General features: G+C 55.5%; 1 protein-coding gene across 6 annotated transcripts in view; it reads right to left on the bottom strand.

The window, feature by feature from the left end:
• The window catches only part of ARHGAP23 (Rho GTPase activating protein 23), a 78,082-nt gene that overhangs the window by 14,205 nt on the left and 49,868 nt on the right, over nucleotides 1-14,009 (bottom strand). For 5 of the 6 annotated variants that reach the window (XM_032320621.1, XM_032320618.1, XM_032320619.1 and 2 more), the window contains 9 exons: nucleotides 12,757-13,077; nucleotides 11,348-11,409; nucleotides 10,964-11,094; nucleotides 10,209-10,330; nucleotides 9,635-9,790; nucleotides 5,887-5,965; nucleotides 3,230-3,303; nucleotides 2,868-2,957; nucleotides 1,929-2,054 (listed from right to left, as the gene is read on the bottom strand). In XM_032320621.1, coding sequence (XP_032176512.1) covers nucleotides 1,929-2,054; nucleotides 2,868-2,957; nucleotides 3,230-3,303; nucleotides 5,887-5,965; nucleotides 9,635-9,790; nucleotides 10,209-10,330; nucleotides 10,964-11,094; nucleotides 11,348-11,409; nucleotides 12,757-13,077 — 1,161 coding nt within the window. The remainder of the gene's footprint in view (nucleotides 1-1,928; nucleotides 2,055-2,867; nucleotides 2,958-3,229; nucleotides 3,304-5,886; nucleotides 5,966-9,634; nucleotides 9,791-10,208; nucleotides 10,331-10,963; nucleotides 11,095-11,347; nucleotides 11,410-12,756; nucleotides 13,078-14,009) is intronic. The other variant, XM_032320623.1, reaches the window with a different exon arrangement.

Below are 14,009 nucleotides of genomic sequence, written 5' to 3'. Positions count from 1 at the left end.
GGCCAGGTGACAGCTGCGGCCGGAAACCCAGCAGGAGGTCATGTCTCCCGCGACGTTCAACCACCCACTGACTGGCCACAGGCTCAGGGCCAGAGCTGGACTGCTCCCTGCCGAAGTCCCATCCGGCCTGCCCTCACGACTACGCTGGCTCTGGACCAGAGACACACCAGCAAACTTGGCTGGGTGGACTCCAGGGGACTCGGGGTGGGGGAGGGGAGCTCATGCCCTTGACAACTGTCCAGGCTGATTATGTCCAAGTGCCAAGGAGGCAGAGAACGGAGAGGCCCCAGTTCCAGGAGGGCCCGGGAACGAATTCCTGAGTGCGAAAGCCCAGAAGGGTAGGACCTCAAAAGCAACCCATTCATTCATTTGCTCAGCAGACCCTGAGTGTTTACTATGTTGCCAGGCATGAGGCTGGACGCTGGGAAGACGACTGCAAAGGAGACAGATGTGTTCCTCCTCCAGCCACCCCGCCCAAAGGAGGGGCTGCCATTGGCTGGGGGACCCCATCCTGGGGGTGTAGGGGAGGTAAATGGACACACTTTGGGCCTCCTTTCTCCCAGAGAGTGCTATTCCTGGCACCCCAGCTGACCACAGGCCTTGGGCTTCCAAGGGTTTCCCTAGGAACCGTGGGGCCAGTCTCCCTCTCTTCTGCACTGGCACTGGCTCAAAGCACACACTCACGGGGGCTCCAGGGGCTACCTGCTGGGCCGGGGAGCTGAACTTTTCCAAGGGAGATAAGCTGCCCCAGAGCAAGGCCACATGAGGATCCCTGCCCCTTGGCCCTGGCTTCCCTCACAGATCTGGAGCAGGCTCCCGGGCTGGTGTTCCAGTGTTAGCCTGAGAACAGACTTCCATGTTCCCTCCTGAGGCTCAGAGCCTTGACCACCCAATAAAGAAAGGAAATAAGCAGGCAGGGCCAGTCAGCAGGACCAAAGTCTGCCACCCCGCCTCAATTGGCCAGCCAAGTCAGCTCTAGGATGAACCCAGGAGTCTGATCCCCCAGTAGAGGCAGGGGGAAACACAAACCTTGGTCACACAAAGCTGGCCTACAGTCATGGGGCTGTCATTTATTAGCTGTGTGGCTTTGAGCAAGTCATTTTGCCTGAGCACCCGCTTCCTCATCTATAAGATAGAAGTAGCATGACCTGGTTTCCCTTCCCTAAAGCATCTGTGACATTGCAGAGGCCAAGGACCCCGTTTCCCTGGCCAGATGCCAATATTATTTCTCCTGGCAGGAGGGGGTTTGTTCCATCTACCGAACATAAAATGCAAAATCTATAATTGATTAAAAAAAAAATCCCTGAATGCCCCAGAAGGGGGCGGTGCTGTTCTGGGTTTGGCTCTGGAGGACCAAGGCCTCCTGCGCCCCCTGTTGGCTGTTCTAGGTTCTCATCCTATCAAAGACAGTAACCAGAATCCTTAGAGACAGGGGGCTGGCAGTGCCTCCTGTCAGCCATGAGAAAGGAGGAGACCAGCCCAAAACATAGGGGAGCACAAGTGCAGGAACTGGCCTCATCCCTTGCTCTGCCCTGCCCCATTCCCCTCCCTTCCGCTGGGCATCACCCTTTGCTCCCCGAAGCTGCAGTGGGGCCAGCAAAGCAGAGCTCTGCCCCCACCCCCTACGCCTGTCCACCTGTCTGCCTGTTTCTGCCAGGACAATTCTCCTGGAGGCCACCTTCCGAAGGTGCCCCTGCACTCACCCCGTGGCTCGCCAACCCAGCAGCATCTTCCCTGACCTTCCTCTGCCCTCTGACCCTCACACGTATCTTGGAAGCTCAGGGACGAAACATCCTCGAAAGAAGGATTCTAGGCTCCGTTCCTGTTTGGTCTGGAAACGCAGCCCATTGCTTCTTGCCATCCCAGGAGCACTTGCTTATGCTGCCCGTCCTTCCCCAAAGGCGTGTGGGAACGAGATGGCTGCTTACGTGCTGGATCAGCGTCTCCACGATCTTATAGCGATCTGGCATGTGGGTCACCATGTCCGCCATGTTGTCCTCAGATGTCCTCACCAGCGTTGGCCCGAAGACCAGGGCCAGGTTCCTGGGCTCCATCTGAGCAGGGGAGGAGAGCAGGTCCGCGTTCACACCCCCCTGAGCTCTGACCTTCAGTCCCCCAGGCATCCCTCACTGTGGGCCCCTCACTCCCAAGGCCCAAACACATCCGGGGCTATGCCTAGCTTAGGGGATAGACTCCTCCTTGTTGGGCATGGAGATGCCTGGTAAGTAGAGCGCAGGCCAGATTTCAGCCTTACTCATCTCTAGGCCTGGCAGCCAAGGGCAGTGGCCAAACTTTTCAACCACACTGTGCTAAGAGTGAGAGACCCTGGAATAGGGGCCTGCTGGAGGTTCTAAGGGTATTTTAAAACTGGAAGAGTTCCTATAGCTCCATTCATTCTCCCTGCTGCAGAACCAGAAGATATAGAGGCTTGATTATAAAGATGCAATGCGGGGCACCAGGCTGGTTCAGTCTGTAGAGCGTGTGACTCATGATCCCGGGGTTGCGAGCTCGAGCCCCACGTTGGGTGTAGAGATTACTTAAAATAAATTCTTTAAAAAAAAAAAAAAAAAGAAAGAAAGAAAGAAAGAAAAGGAAAATGCAATGCAAGGGATTCGAGCTAGATCCAAGGATTGATTTCCATCAGACACAGCGGGACTGTGGCTCTCTGCCTCTGGGAGACCCTCAGAAACTCAGGAGATGGCTCTCCCCGGGAGAACCCCAGAGGGGTGGGGTGGGGACAAGATGACCTTTAAGGAGGAGGGCATGCCTAGAGGACCTTGGGATTACCTGACCCAGAGGAGCTTAGAGTATGCTGAGAGGACCCTCTATGCTTCCTTCCCCCACATTTCATGCCAGCGTCCGCCCACCTTGTTTTTCTCCGAGTGGTCAGCAATGGTCTTCAGATGCCCCACGAGGAATTTGAGTGTTTCATAGTAGTGTCCTGGGAGATCCCGGATCTGGGGGAGAGCAAGAAGGGACACGGGGCTGTGAGGGTCTCCCCACCTTCCCATCATACCCCACAGGGGTTCCCACTGCCGTATCTCGGGGGTCTGGAAACCACCCTGTAACCACCCCTGTTGGAGAGATGGAGAAACTGAGGCCCAGAGGGGAGAAGGGCCTCTCCAAGGTCACAGAAGGAACTGGCGGCACTGGACTCCAGGCCTCCCAGGGCAGTGGTGCTCCCCCAGCCTAGTCTGCCCTTTGCCTAAGGCTGTCCCTGCCCCCTTACCAGCTTCCGGAGCCTCTTCAGCCGCTCTCTTGAGTCTTCGATGCGATTGGCCTCAATGAAGTCGTTGTATTTGTCTAGAACACAGTGAAGACTCTTTAGAGAGGCAGGAGGCAGTCCCTTTTCCCACTCTCAGGGGGTGCTGCTTCCAAGCTGAGGAGGCCCAGACTGTTTCAGTTCGGGGGGAGCTCCGTAGCCTCATGTCCACGTGACCAAATCCATGACTGCGACACTCAGGCGTGCACCTGACCTGGGCTAGCCCAGGTGTGTGTGTTTGGGAAGAATTAAGACCTGAGCTGCATGCTGATACTGGAAGAGGGGTCCTTGCCCCAGTGTCCGGGACAAAGACACCATAAGGTCAGAAGAAAAGGTTACTTAGAAAGAGGGAGGGCCCTCTCAGCCTCCAGATGCCCACCCCACCTGGGTCAAGATGTCCCCAGAAGAAGCCCAAGAGGAGCTTTAAAAAAATGGAACGTGGTAAGTTTATTCTAAAATCCATCTGATGAGTAAATGCATAAGGATAGCTGAGGATAACTTGTAAAGGAAAAATGACGAGGGGGGACGTGCCCTCTGAGATACTGAAACGTACTTAAAACCCAACACTGCTAGAGCCGTGTGGGACTCACAGGGAGAGCTGACCAAGGATGAGGACACAGAGAGGAGGAGAAGAGGCCTCATGGATGTTTACTATGGACAAAAGCAGTATTTCAAATCAGTGGGGGAAGAATGGAGGTATCAATAAACGTCCCTAGGACAATGAGTTATCTTCGACTTCCAGCTCACATAGTATGCAAACAAATTTAACTGCATTCAGAGTCAAATGTAAAAATCATTAAAATATCGAGAAAAAACAAGAAAATGTCTCCACAATTGTGAAGCCTTCCTAAACATGAGATGTAGAATCTGTTAAAGACCAACAGCTTTGACTACACTTAAAATAATTGTTTCCGGGGCACCTGGGCGGCTCAGAGGGTTAAAGCCTCTGCCTTCGGCTCAGGTCATGATCCTAGGGTCCTGGGATAGAGCCCCACATCGGGCTCTCTGCTCAGCAGGGAGCCTACTTCCTCCTGTCTCTGCCTGCCTCTCTGCCTACTTGTGATCTCTGTCAAATAAATAAAATCTTTTTTAAAAAAAAAATTGTTTCCAATTCCTTACAATGCAAAGTTAACAGGCAAATGGCAGACCAGGAGCAAACATCTGCAAAGCCTAACAAAGGGTTAATACAGAGCTTGTGTCCTACAAATCAGTACCAGAAAAAGACAACCCAACAGGAAAATGGGCGCACAATCTGAACAGGAAATGAGAAGAAACAGAAAACTCCAATAAACTAATGAAAAGATAGTGGATTTCCCTAGGAATGAAAGAAACAAAAATGAAAACAGTAATTAGATGACATTTCTCTTCCAATTAACAAAAATGTAAAATATTGATAACATCCAGCGTTGATGGGGGTGCATGGAGGCAAATTCTCTCCTAAGCTGTTGGCAAGAGTGTGAAGTAGGGCTTTCTTCTCCGAGAGCAACTTGACATTAGCTTCCAAAATGCCAACCAGGACTTTGATCTAGAAATCCTACGTCTAGGAATCTACCTTGAGGACACCGATCCAGGTATGCTGGGACACATTTCAGGAAAGTCTTTGCAACCATTTTTGTAAGAGCAAAAATCTGAATGCAACCTAAATATCCATCCCTAGGGGAGTGATTAGGCAAATTATAATCTATTCAGACTATGAACAACTATGTGGTTGATTTAAAAGAAGAATGAGGTAGAGGTCTTTGTACAGACATGAATAAATCGCAAAATTAGAAGCCTCCTTTTGTTTTTGGTATTTTTCAAAAAAGATTTTATTTATTTATTTGACAGAGAAAGATCACAAGTAGGCAGAGAGGCAGACAGAGAGAGAGAGGGAAGCAGGCTGCCTGCCAAGCAGAGAGCCCGATGCGGGGCTCGATCCTAGGACCCTGAGATCATGACCTGAGTCAAAGGCAAAGGCTTAACCCACTGAGCCACCCAGTCGCCCCTGAAGCCTCCTTCTGTTAAGGACAGCAGCCTATCAGGAACTTAAAATAAGCCACGGTGGGAAGATTTGTACTCTGGTGACTGAAAAAACACTAAGAATCAAGGCTTTTTCCCCTGGAGAGCCAGGTGTTCCGTATTTGTCAATGCACCAGCGAACTCACCCAGCTCCCAACCCTATCACTGCATGTATGTCTCCGTCGTGTGTGTAAGACAGTCTGGGAGGAAACACAACAGACCCGACAGACCATCAATAAGCAGCTCAGCAAATGGTTGAAAGCCTAGGCTCTGGAGTGTGCCTGGGGCCGGATGCTGGCTCTGACATGTACAACCTGTGTGACCTTGGCCAAATCTTTTCCTCTTCGTTACCAGTGGAGATAATGGTACCTGGTGGAGCTGTTGGAGGGAGCTGGGATTGGCACGCAGCCAGTCCTCAGAAAGTGCTAGAATAACCTCTGGGGACAGGGACCTTGGTGCTTTCTTTACTTGTATCTATACCAAGACTGTGATAAACATGTGTTTCTCTTACATGGAAACAAAAACCTGAAGACTGAAACCAACAAATCCAACTGAAAAAGCGATTGGAGTGCAGCACGGATAGGCGTCCCTCCTCCTTCCATCCTCCAACGCCACCTGCTACTCACCGTCAGTGAAAAGAGGCTCAGGCAGCTTCCGGAAGAAGGACTTGAGCAGGCTGCTGATCACATTGAGGTCTTGCCAGCGCTGGGGAGAGGGCAAAGACGTCAGGCCCCAGGCAGGCCCAGTGGGACGCCCATGCCTCCATGCTAGTCCAGCCCCAGAGTCCAGCCCCAGAGTCCAGCCCAGCCCAGCCCAGCCCAGGCCATCCCTGGGGTACACTTGCAGCTCTGCCAAGACCAGAGATCTCGGGCTAAGAAGACTCATGGCGGGGGAGCGGGGGGGAGGCGGGTGGCAGAACAGTCCCCAGCTAGGTCCTGGCCCCTTGACCGACCGGCTCAGCCCCTCCCTGCTCCAGCAAGCCCAGCAGACTCCAACATTTGCCTACCCATAGATAGTACCAGCTACCTTCTTTGGTGCCACCACTGCAGGACAGAAGTGAGCAAAACCTCCTTGGTGATTGGACCTCTTGGGCCTACTAGCACACCCTTGTGCCTCCCAGGGTCCCCCATTTAGCAGAAAGTCATCCTTGGACACCCCTCCCCTTTATCCATGACATAGCAGTTGCTCTCGCCTGGCACCTTCCTGTCTCACGCCTTTTGTACTTGACGATTCCCTCCACTAGAACTTTCCTCCCCTGCCCTCACAGGCCTGGCTCCTCACCCTGCCCAAAGGTCACCGCTTCTGGAAGGCCTTCCTTGACAGTGCCAGCTAACACAGCCACCGCTGCCACCACCCTGTCACCTGAGCAACAGCCCTTTGTTTCCTCCATGGCACTTGCTACACTTTGTCACTGCTGTATGCATTCGTCTCTTTGTCCCTGCCTATCTGCCTGATAGGACTGCAGCGTCATGAGGAGCAGGGATCCTGTCTGTCCCGTCCCCCACTGTGTTCCTGCCACGCGGTGAGCTCAATCAGCCCAAGCACTTCAATGATCTAAGACAGTAGTTCTCCCCAGCAGCAGAAATCATGCCCTCAGGACATTTGGTGATACTCTAGAATCACTTTGGTTTCCGCAAGTGGGGGAGAGGGGTTGCCACTGGTATCCAGCGGATAGAGTCCAGGGTGCTCTTAAACTTTCTGTGATGCCCACGACAAAGTCCCGAGACCAAGAACTATTCTGCTGGAAGTGTCAAGATTGAGAAACTCTGTTCTAAAGAAATACGTTGTCAAATGCAAGAAAGAAGCATGGCTGGGTCTTTGGGCCTTCGACCACCAGGGGGCACCACCGCCCTGCGTAAGTCAAGGGTACCAGCCTTGCCAGGAACTACTCAGAGTAACTCGGGCCCAGAAAACAAGGTGAGGCTCTCCACAAAGACACCCAGCTCCACAATATGCACGCTCTGTACAATGGGTCCACAGCTTAATGCCACACCATCCCACAAACAGTACCTCCCCTCGGGCTCAGAAGGAGATACAGGTACCCTGACCACAACACTTCACCTCCAGGGCACCTGGGTGGCTCAGTCGTTAAGCATCTGCCTTCAGCTCAGGTCATGATCCCAGGCTCCTAGGATTGAGCCCCACATCAGGCTCCTTGCTCAGCAGGGAGTCTGTTTCTCCTTCAACCCCTCTCCTCTGTTCATGCCTTCTCTTTCTCTCTCTCTCTTTCTCATAAATAAGTAAGGTCTTTTTTAAAAATTTAAAAAACAAAAACAAAATCAAACACTTAACTTTCAGCAGTCCGACAACAAAGGAAGAGACCGATGTCTGAGACAAAACCACCCACCCAACACACTCTGGGCCCTGACTTGGGCCGGCTGCCCACCAGCTCTGGCCATGCCTCTCCCTGGCTAAGGCCCAGCAAATGTGCTTCGGTGCATACACGCCCCTACCCAGTGCAGCTTCTGCCCACCTGCCCTGTCACCTTCTATCCCTGAGGCAGGGCTCTTCTCATCTCCCAGCTGCCAAACCCACAGCTTCTGGACCCCTCCCCCGTGCGTGTATCCACCCCTCAGCCCCGGCCTCACTGGTACCCTCTCCTCCGAACCATGTGGAGCCCAGCCCTTCCTCCTACCTCCCACCTCTGCCCATCCAGCAGCTCCCTCCATCGTCCGGCTTTGCGCCCCAACTACACCCATTCTCCAGCCAACTCTTGGCCGTCACCCCAAATCTGGGGGGCCCCACCCTAATTCATCCTCCTTCTCCAGCCCTACTCCCCAGTTTCTGCCAGAGACATACCATCAGCCCCAGCTCAAATGTTGGCTCTTCCCTGCGCCCCCTTCCTCCCTCCCATGTGGCCAGCTCTTAGAGCTGCTCCCATCCCCTCGATTCCCCTGGGACCCCCGTGTCCTCCTAGACCCTGGCACTTCGCACATAGCAGCAATTTCTCCTGTAGATGCCCTGCTTTGGGCCTCCTTCGTTCATACCCACCAGGCATAAGCTAGAGCAGACCCCACTTTTGGCTCCCTATTGCCCATGGAATCAAGGTCAAAGGATTCACTGGAGCCATCAAAAGCCCTCTGCCTCCTGCCCTGCGCCTCACCCTCCCCACTGCCAAGTCCAGGAAGGAGGAAGGAGGTGGGTCCATTCTCTCCCGACACCCAGGCCCTTCTCTGGGGTTTTGAAAAATGTCATCGTTCCCAGCCGGAATGGCCTTCCGGTCCACCTGCCTCCTTCACTTTCATCTTTAAAGATTCCAACACTCAAGTTTCCTGCCTGCGCCAGCCCTCAGGGTCTTCTCCTTCCTCATCACACAATCTGGTCCCTGGTCAGATCAGCCTTTTCTCTCGCCTCCTATCCCACATGGCATGTCTCCCCATTTCCTCCCCAAGGGCAGGAAGACTGTCCCGTATCACAAAAACCTTCACGATATGGGACTCATGGGACTTCACTGCCCAGATCTGTGGTCTTCCCAAACATCTATCTCAGCAGAGCCCCTCTTCTCAAACATGAAAACCCAATATGAAAATAACGGACATTAAAAAACAGAACAAAGTAGATCACTCTAGTTCAAGCCAGGATGGGGGCTCCTGACCTGCTCCCTGCCCCCCACAGCTCCTCTGGGGAACACAGTTTGAGAAACACTGGCCCTGCTGCTGCAAACACTTTTGTTATTTTTCTTGTTCACACTGAAATACATTTCTGGCTTTTTTCCAGCTTCACTGAGCTGTAACTGACATGTAACTTACAGGGAGCCCTTAAGTCAGGCTGTAAGATTCCTTCCCCTGCTGCCTCTGTCTCCCCTGACCAGCCCTCCACCTCCCTGAAGTGCTGGATGCTCCAGAAAATACCACATGCTCCCCCTCTCCGCCAGGGGTCTGCAAACCAGACCAGCCCGCGGCCTGGTTTGTATGGCCCTGAAGCTAAGAAGGGCTTTTCCATGTGTAAAGGGCTGTGAAGAAAGAGGAGGAGGAGGAAGAGACCGAGTGGTAACCAACACCTAGAGCGCTTGCCATTTGGCCCTTTGCAGAGAAGGTGAGTTGGCTGCTGGCGACCCCTCAGAGCCCACGCCTTTGCCCCAGCCATTCCCCCAGCCTGGAATGGCCCTACCTGGCTTTCACTGGCATTTAGTGAATGGCTATTCATCCTCAAAGTCCCAGAAAGGATTGCCGTCAAGGGCTTCCTGTCCGTGACTGGGTCTATCTATCCAGCTTTGGCCAGGGTGATGCTCATCCCCAGGACTAGCTTGCCAGGGCAGGTCCCGCCTCGCCTGTCTCGGGGCCCTGGCCTACTGCCAGGCACATTGCAGGGTCCAACAAACACCAGAGAGACACACACACACATCGCCTTGCCCCCCTCCTCCGCTGTGCCCACCTCATCCTGCAGGTTGATGTCGCCGGGCCCACGGTTGAGCTGCTCCTGCAAGCTGGACACCACTGCATTGTTGCCTGGCACCCGGTAAATGCCTGTGGACTCCAGCCCCCGTGCCTCTACAATGCGACAGCATGCGGCCACGATCAGGGGGACCCGCTGGAGACACAGGCAGGGCAAGCATGTTAAGAAGGCCAAGGGTAAAATTCCCCACCAGTGGGCTGGAAGAGGTGGGAAGACCAAGGCGGGAGCAGAGCAAGGCCAGAGCTGCTGCTGAGAGCCCTGTGCAGGGTAGGGGAATGGGGGGACACAGGCTCTCACAGCCTCCAGTCCTCTCCAGCCTGGGGGTTAAACAGAACACCAGAGCCTCGCCGAGGTGTGCCGAGGAGCACCAGCTGCGGGCCTGGGGATTCTGGGCTCTGCCTTAGCTCTGCTGTCTCCTCCCTGGGCGCCTCCCCAGCCCTCCAACTGCTGTGTCTGCGAGATAGAGAGCTGGTTCGCACCTCCCTCAGCTCTGGCCTTAGGTACCCTGGGCTCCCCCATTCGCTGCTCACTCTAGAGTATAGTGGAGACTCACCTGGTTCTCTATGGCCGGCTGGCATTCCTCTAGCCGGACCCCAAATGCCCTAGGGGCTGCCTTCTTGTTCTTCTTGATGATGTTGATGCCCCAGGGGGTTTTGGGAGGGGCGGCACTGTCATCTGGGGTGGGGGAAGGCAGACAAAGCCAGGGTGAGCTGGGGGGCCTGGGCAGGGGCAGAAACCACACATGGTCACACACACTCACCCATGTTTGGACATAGGGGGGCTCCATCAGAGAAGCAACTGGAATGCTGAGGGCTGATGGGAAATTATATCCTGAGAGAAAGCCTAAGAGATGAGGGTGTGTTTTCCCGAGGACACAGGCCTCAGAGTACTGTAAGGATTTCTATGTGGTCTCGAGGGTTAAAACAATAAGGTAGGAGCCATAGATTCTGGTATAGCCAAAGAAAAAACTTCCTCCCAGCCTAAAGTATATAAAGATGGAAAAGGATGCCTCCAGAGAAGATGGGTCTCCTGCTCCTGAAGGGACACAAGCAAACACTTGGAGGCTACCCAGCTGGGATGTCATGGAAGGAAATCAGGTTCCAGGCCCTTCCAGCCCTGAGACTCTGAAAGCCCCCAGACCCTCCCAGGCACATACCCACAGGCACGCACATAGGCCAGCACACATACACACACACAGACACACACACACACACACGAGCCCACAGCTCCCACGCACACACAGGGCTGACCCCCACCGTCCCACATGCACGCACACACATCACACCCTCAGCAGCCACACCTTCCTACCCTTGCTCCCTGCGGGCTGGTCCTGAGTCCTGAGGCCACGTGCAGTACTCTGTTTGAGGAACTCAGACTTGAGGCCCCCCAGGCCACGAGAGATTTTGGGGGAGGAATCAGCTTTGGGCCCAGAGCTATGGCTGTGTAGGAAAAGGGGGAGAGGAGAAGTCTTCATCTGGGGTGCGCTGCCATGCCACGTGCCCTGGCCTCCTGCTGCTCCAGACCCCCTCCCCAGCCCTGAAGCAGTGGCCTCAAGGCCCCCAGCATCTTGTGTGCCCCCAGCAAAGGGGGACTCGAGGGCTGCCCTCGGGCCTAGCGGTGGGCCAGGAGGATGGCCTCTGTCCCGAGTGCCCGTGCCCCCAGCCAGGACTGTCTAGGAGAGCCGGGTCTCACCTTACTTTGCGATAATCATTAAGCTTCTTGCTGATCAGAGCTTGGTTGGCACAGCCGGGGTCCTGGAGGAGAGCAAAGAAAAAGTAGACCCCATCAGTGTCCACAGCCGGCCGACTCCGGTCTCATCCCTGGCCCCTGCCTCCACTTCGCCTCCCCTTTCTCCTCCACCTGCCAGCTGGAGGGCTCACACCCTAGAGTGAGAAAGAGCGGGGCTGGACTCCCGAGCACCCCCTCACCAGCTGTGTGACCTAGAATAACCCACTAACCTCTCTGAGCCTCAGTCTCTTCCACAGCAGCGGAAGAGATAATAGGGCAACCTCAGGGCTGGGGTACAGAATTATGCAGGTGGCACTGATAGCATTCTTGGCAAGGCACAGAGAAGGTGCCCCATGACAGCAGCAACTGCAATAAGGAAGGTCACTTGGGACCCCTTGACTAGGCCCTGCTGGGGGACAGCCCGGCCGGCTCCCCGAGAGCAGGGGCCATAAGATCCAAGGACTTGCCTCCCTACAGTGAGGAAAGGTAATGTTCTGAGGAGAGCAGAGCCTGGTTCAGCAAGAAGATGGGTCTCCCCTCAAAGAGAGCAGGTCTGTGGCCCAGGGGCTCTGTACTAGGGCCTCTCTCCCCATGGCCCGAGCAGGAGCACACATGGCCCAGGGCCCAGGCCCTCCATCCTCAGGCAATGAGCAGCCCGAGCTCAGGCCCCCCGTGTCACTTTGTGCCAGTGTGCTGGGGCATCGGGGTGTGGGCACCTGGCCAAGAGGGCGAGGCAGCGCCGACACCCGGGCCCAGGCTCATAGTGTGTGGCCGCAGCTGCCCAGGAGGGGGTGCCGTTTTAAAATTACCCTGAAATGCAGGCCAAAGCCCTTTGGCTCAACCAGTGCAGCCTGCTGCCAAAGGCCAATCCCCTTGGCCTCCTCCCAAGGTCAATGTGTTCATGCCCTGCTGACAGGCTAGCTCTGTCAGCAGTGCCAGCCGCTGGCCCAGGGGCACCTCCTTCTGTAATATCCTCCAGAAGAAACCCCTGCCTCCTGATACCCCATCAGAGGTTGGCCTGGAGCTGACCTCTCTGTGCCAGAGCCCGCCCAAGGCGGTAATAATAATTAATAATGATAATAATGATAATAATAATAATAATAATTAGTGCCATTCCTCCAGTTATTATGGTTCCTGCCAGCCAGGGAACCCGGAGGATGCCAGGTGCTCTGGGAGCCGCCGTCTGCATGTTCTGTTCACACGAAAGCCCGGGGGGTGGGGAGCCGCGAGGTGCGCTCCTGTTAGCCCACTTCATGGACAAGGGACTGAGGCTGAGAGAGCTTAACAAGGTACACTGGCAGGTGAGGGGCCTCCCTGCCCCCCTCCCCTCGCTTTTTGCCACCCCTGGCCTAGGATGGGCATCGGGCCCTCACCTCGCCCTCGGCCCTGCTGTTCTCTCGGATCGCTCTGATCCAGCCCAGCATGTCATCCCGGTCCTCAGCCTGAAAGAGATATTCACAGAAGTCAGCGGTGGTCAGCCGGAACACGTGCCTCCTCTTGGTCTCGCTGTAGGAGATGTCCACCAGGCAGGAGCCGATGCAGACGGGCGCCGCCTCGTCCTCACCTGCGACGGCCGCCGCCGCCCCCGCCGCCGCCGCCGGCCCGGGCTCCCGCCGCTCCTTGCTCAGCGAGAGGGAGCGCGCCCGCAGCGCGGCGTACACCCGCTTCCACTGGCGCAGGCCGCCGCCAGCTTTCTGCAGGGAGAGACAGGGAGAGGGGGAGGGGGAGAGACGGGAGAGGGGCGGGTGTGAGAGGCCCGGCCAGCCCGCCCCGCCCCAAAGCCTGGGGAAGAGGGGCCAGGAAGAGGGGCCCAGAGGAGAGCTGCCGGCAGCCACAGAGGTGGTGTCCCAGCCCCTGGCACACACCCCTCCTGCCCAGCCCCTTCCCTGCCTAGACAGCCCCACCCATCATTTTCGGTGCAACCCCCACCTCCAGAGGGTCCCCAACCTTCCTTTCAACACTAGCATCTTTCAATAGTAGCATTAGGGGCATCGGCCTCCCCACAATGCCCCATAGAAGCTGGCCGCCCAGTGGGGTCCACCTTAGGTAAAATCCTTGTAAACCTTTCCTAGTCCACACACTGCCCCTGCACAGCCAGACAGGTCAAGAGTCATCCATGGGCACCTGATCTCCCTGCTCTTCTGCCTCTGGCTCAAGGCTCTACTCAGTATCCTGGCTGCCTGGGCCCCCTGTGTTGCTGAAGCCAGTGGCAGCTTCTCTGACCTCCCCAGCCCTTTCCTTAACCCCTCTGAGACATGTGGCCTGGCTTGCTGCTCCTTCCTTCTCTAAATCCTCTCTTGTCATCCGGGACCCCATCAGTGCCCACTGCCAGCCAACTCAGGTCTCATCCCTGGCCCCTGCCTCTGCTTCGCCCAGGGTCCCAGTTTTTCCTCCCAATTCCAATGACTCCTTCTCGGTCTCCTCCACTGGTTTCCCTCCCCCCAACATCCTCACACCAACGGTTCTTGACAGGGGTGAATGGTGCCCAGGGGACATCTGTCTGGAGACATTTTCAGTTGTCACACCTGGGGAAGTCCTATGGCATCCAGTGGGGAGAGGCCAAGGACGCTGCTAATCACCCCCACAATGTCCAAGATAGCCCCCCACAACTAAGAATCATCCAACC

Source organism: Mustela erminea, chromosome 18 (assembly GCF_009829155.1).
Source record: "Mustela erminea isolate mMusErm1 chromosome 18, mMusErm1.Pri, whole genome shotgun sequence".
In the NCBI taxonomy this organism is placed as follows: Eukaryota; Metazoa; Chordata; class Mammalia; order Carnivora; family Mustelidae; genus Mustela; species Mustela erminea.
Note: the sequence above shows the minus strand (reverse complement) of the source record. Positions and strands in the feature narration are given on the sequence as shown.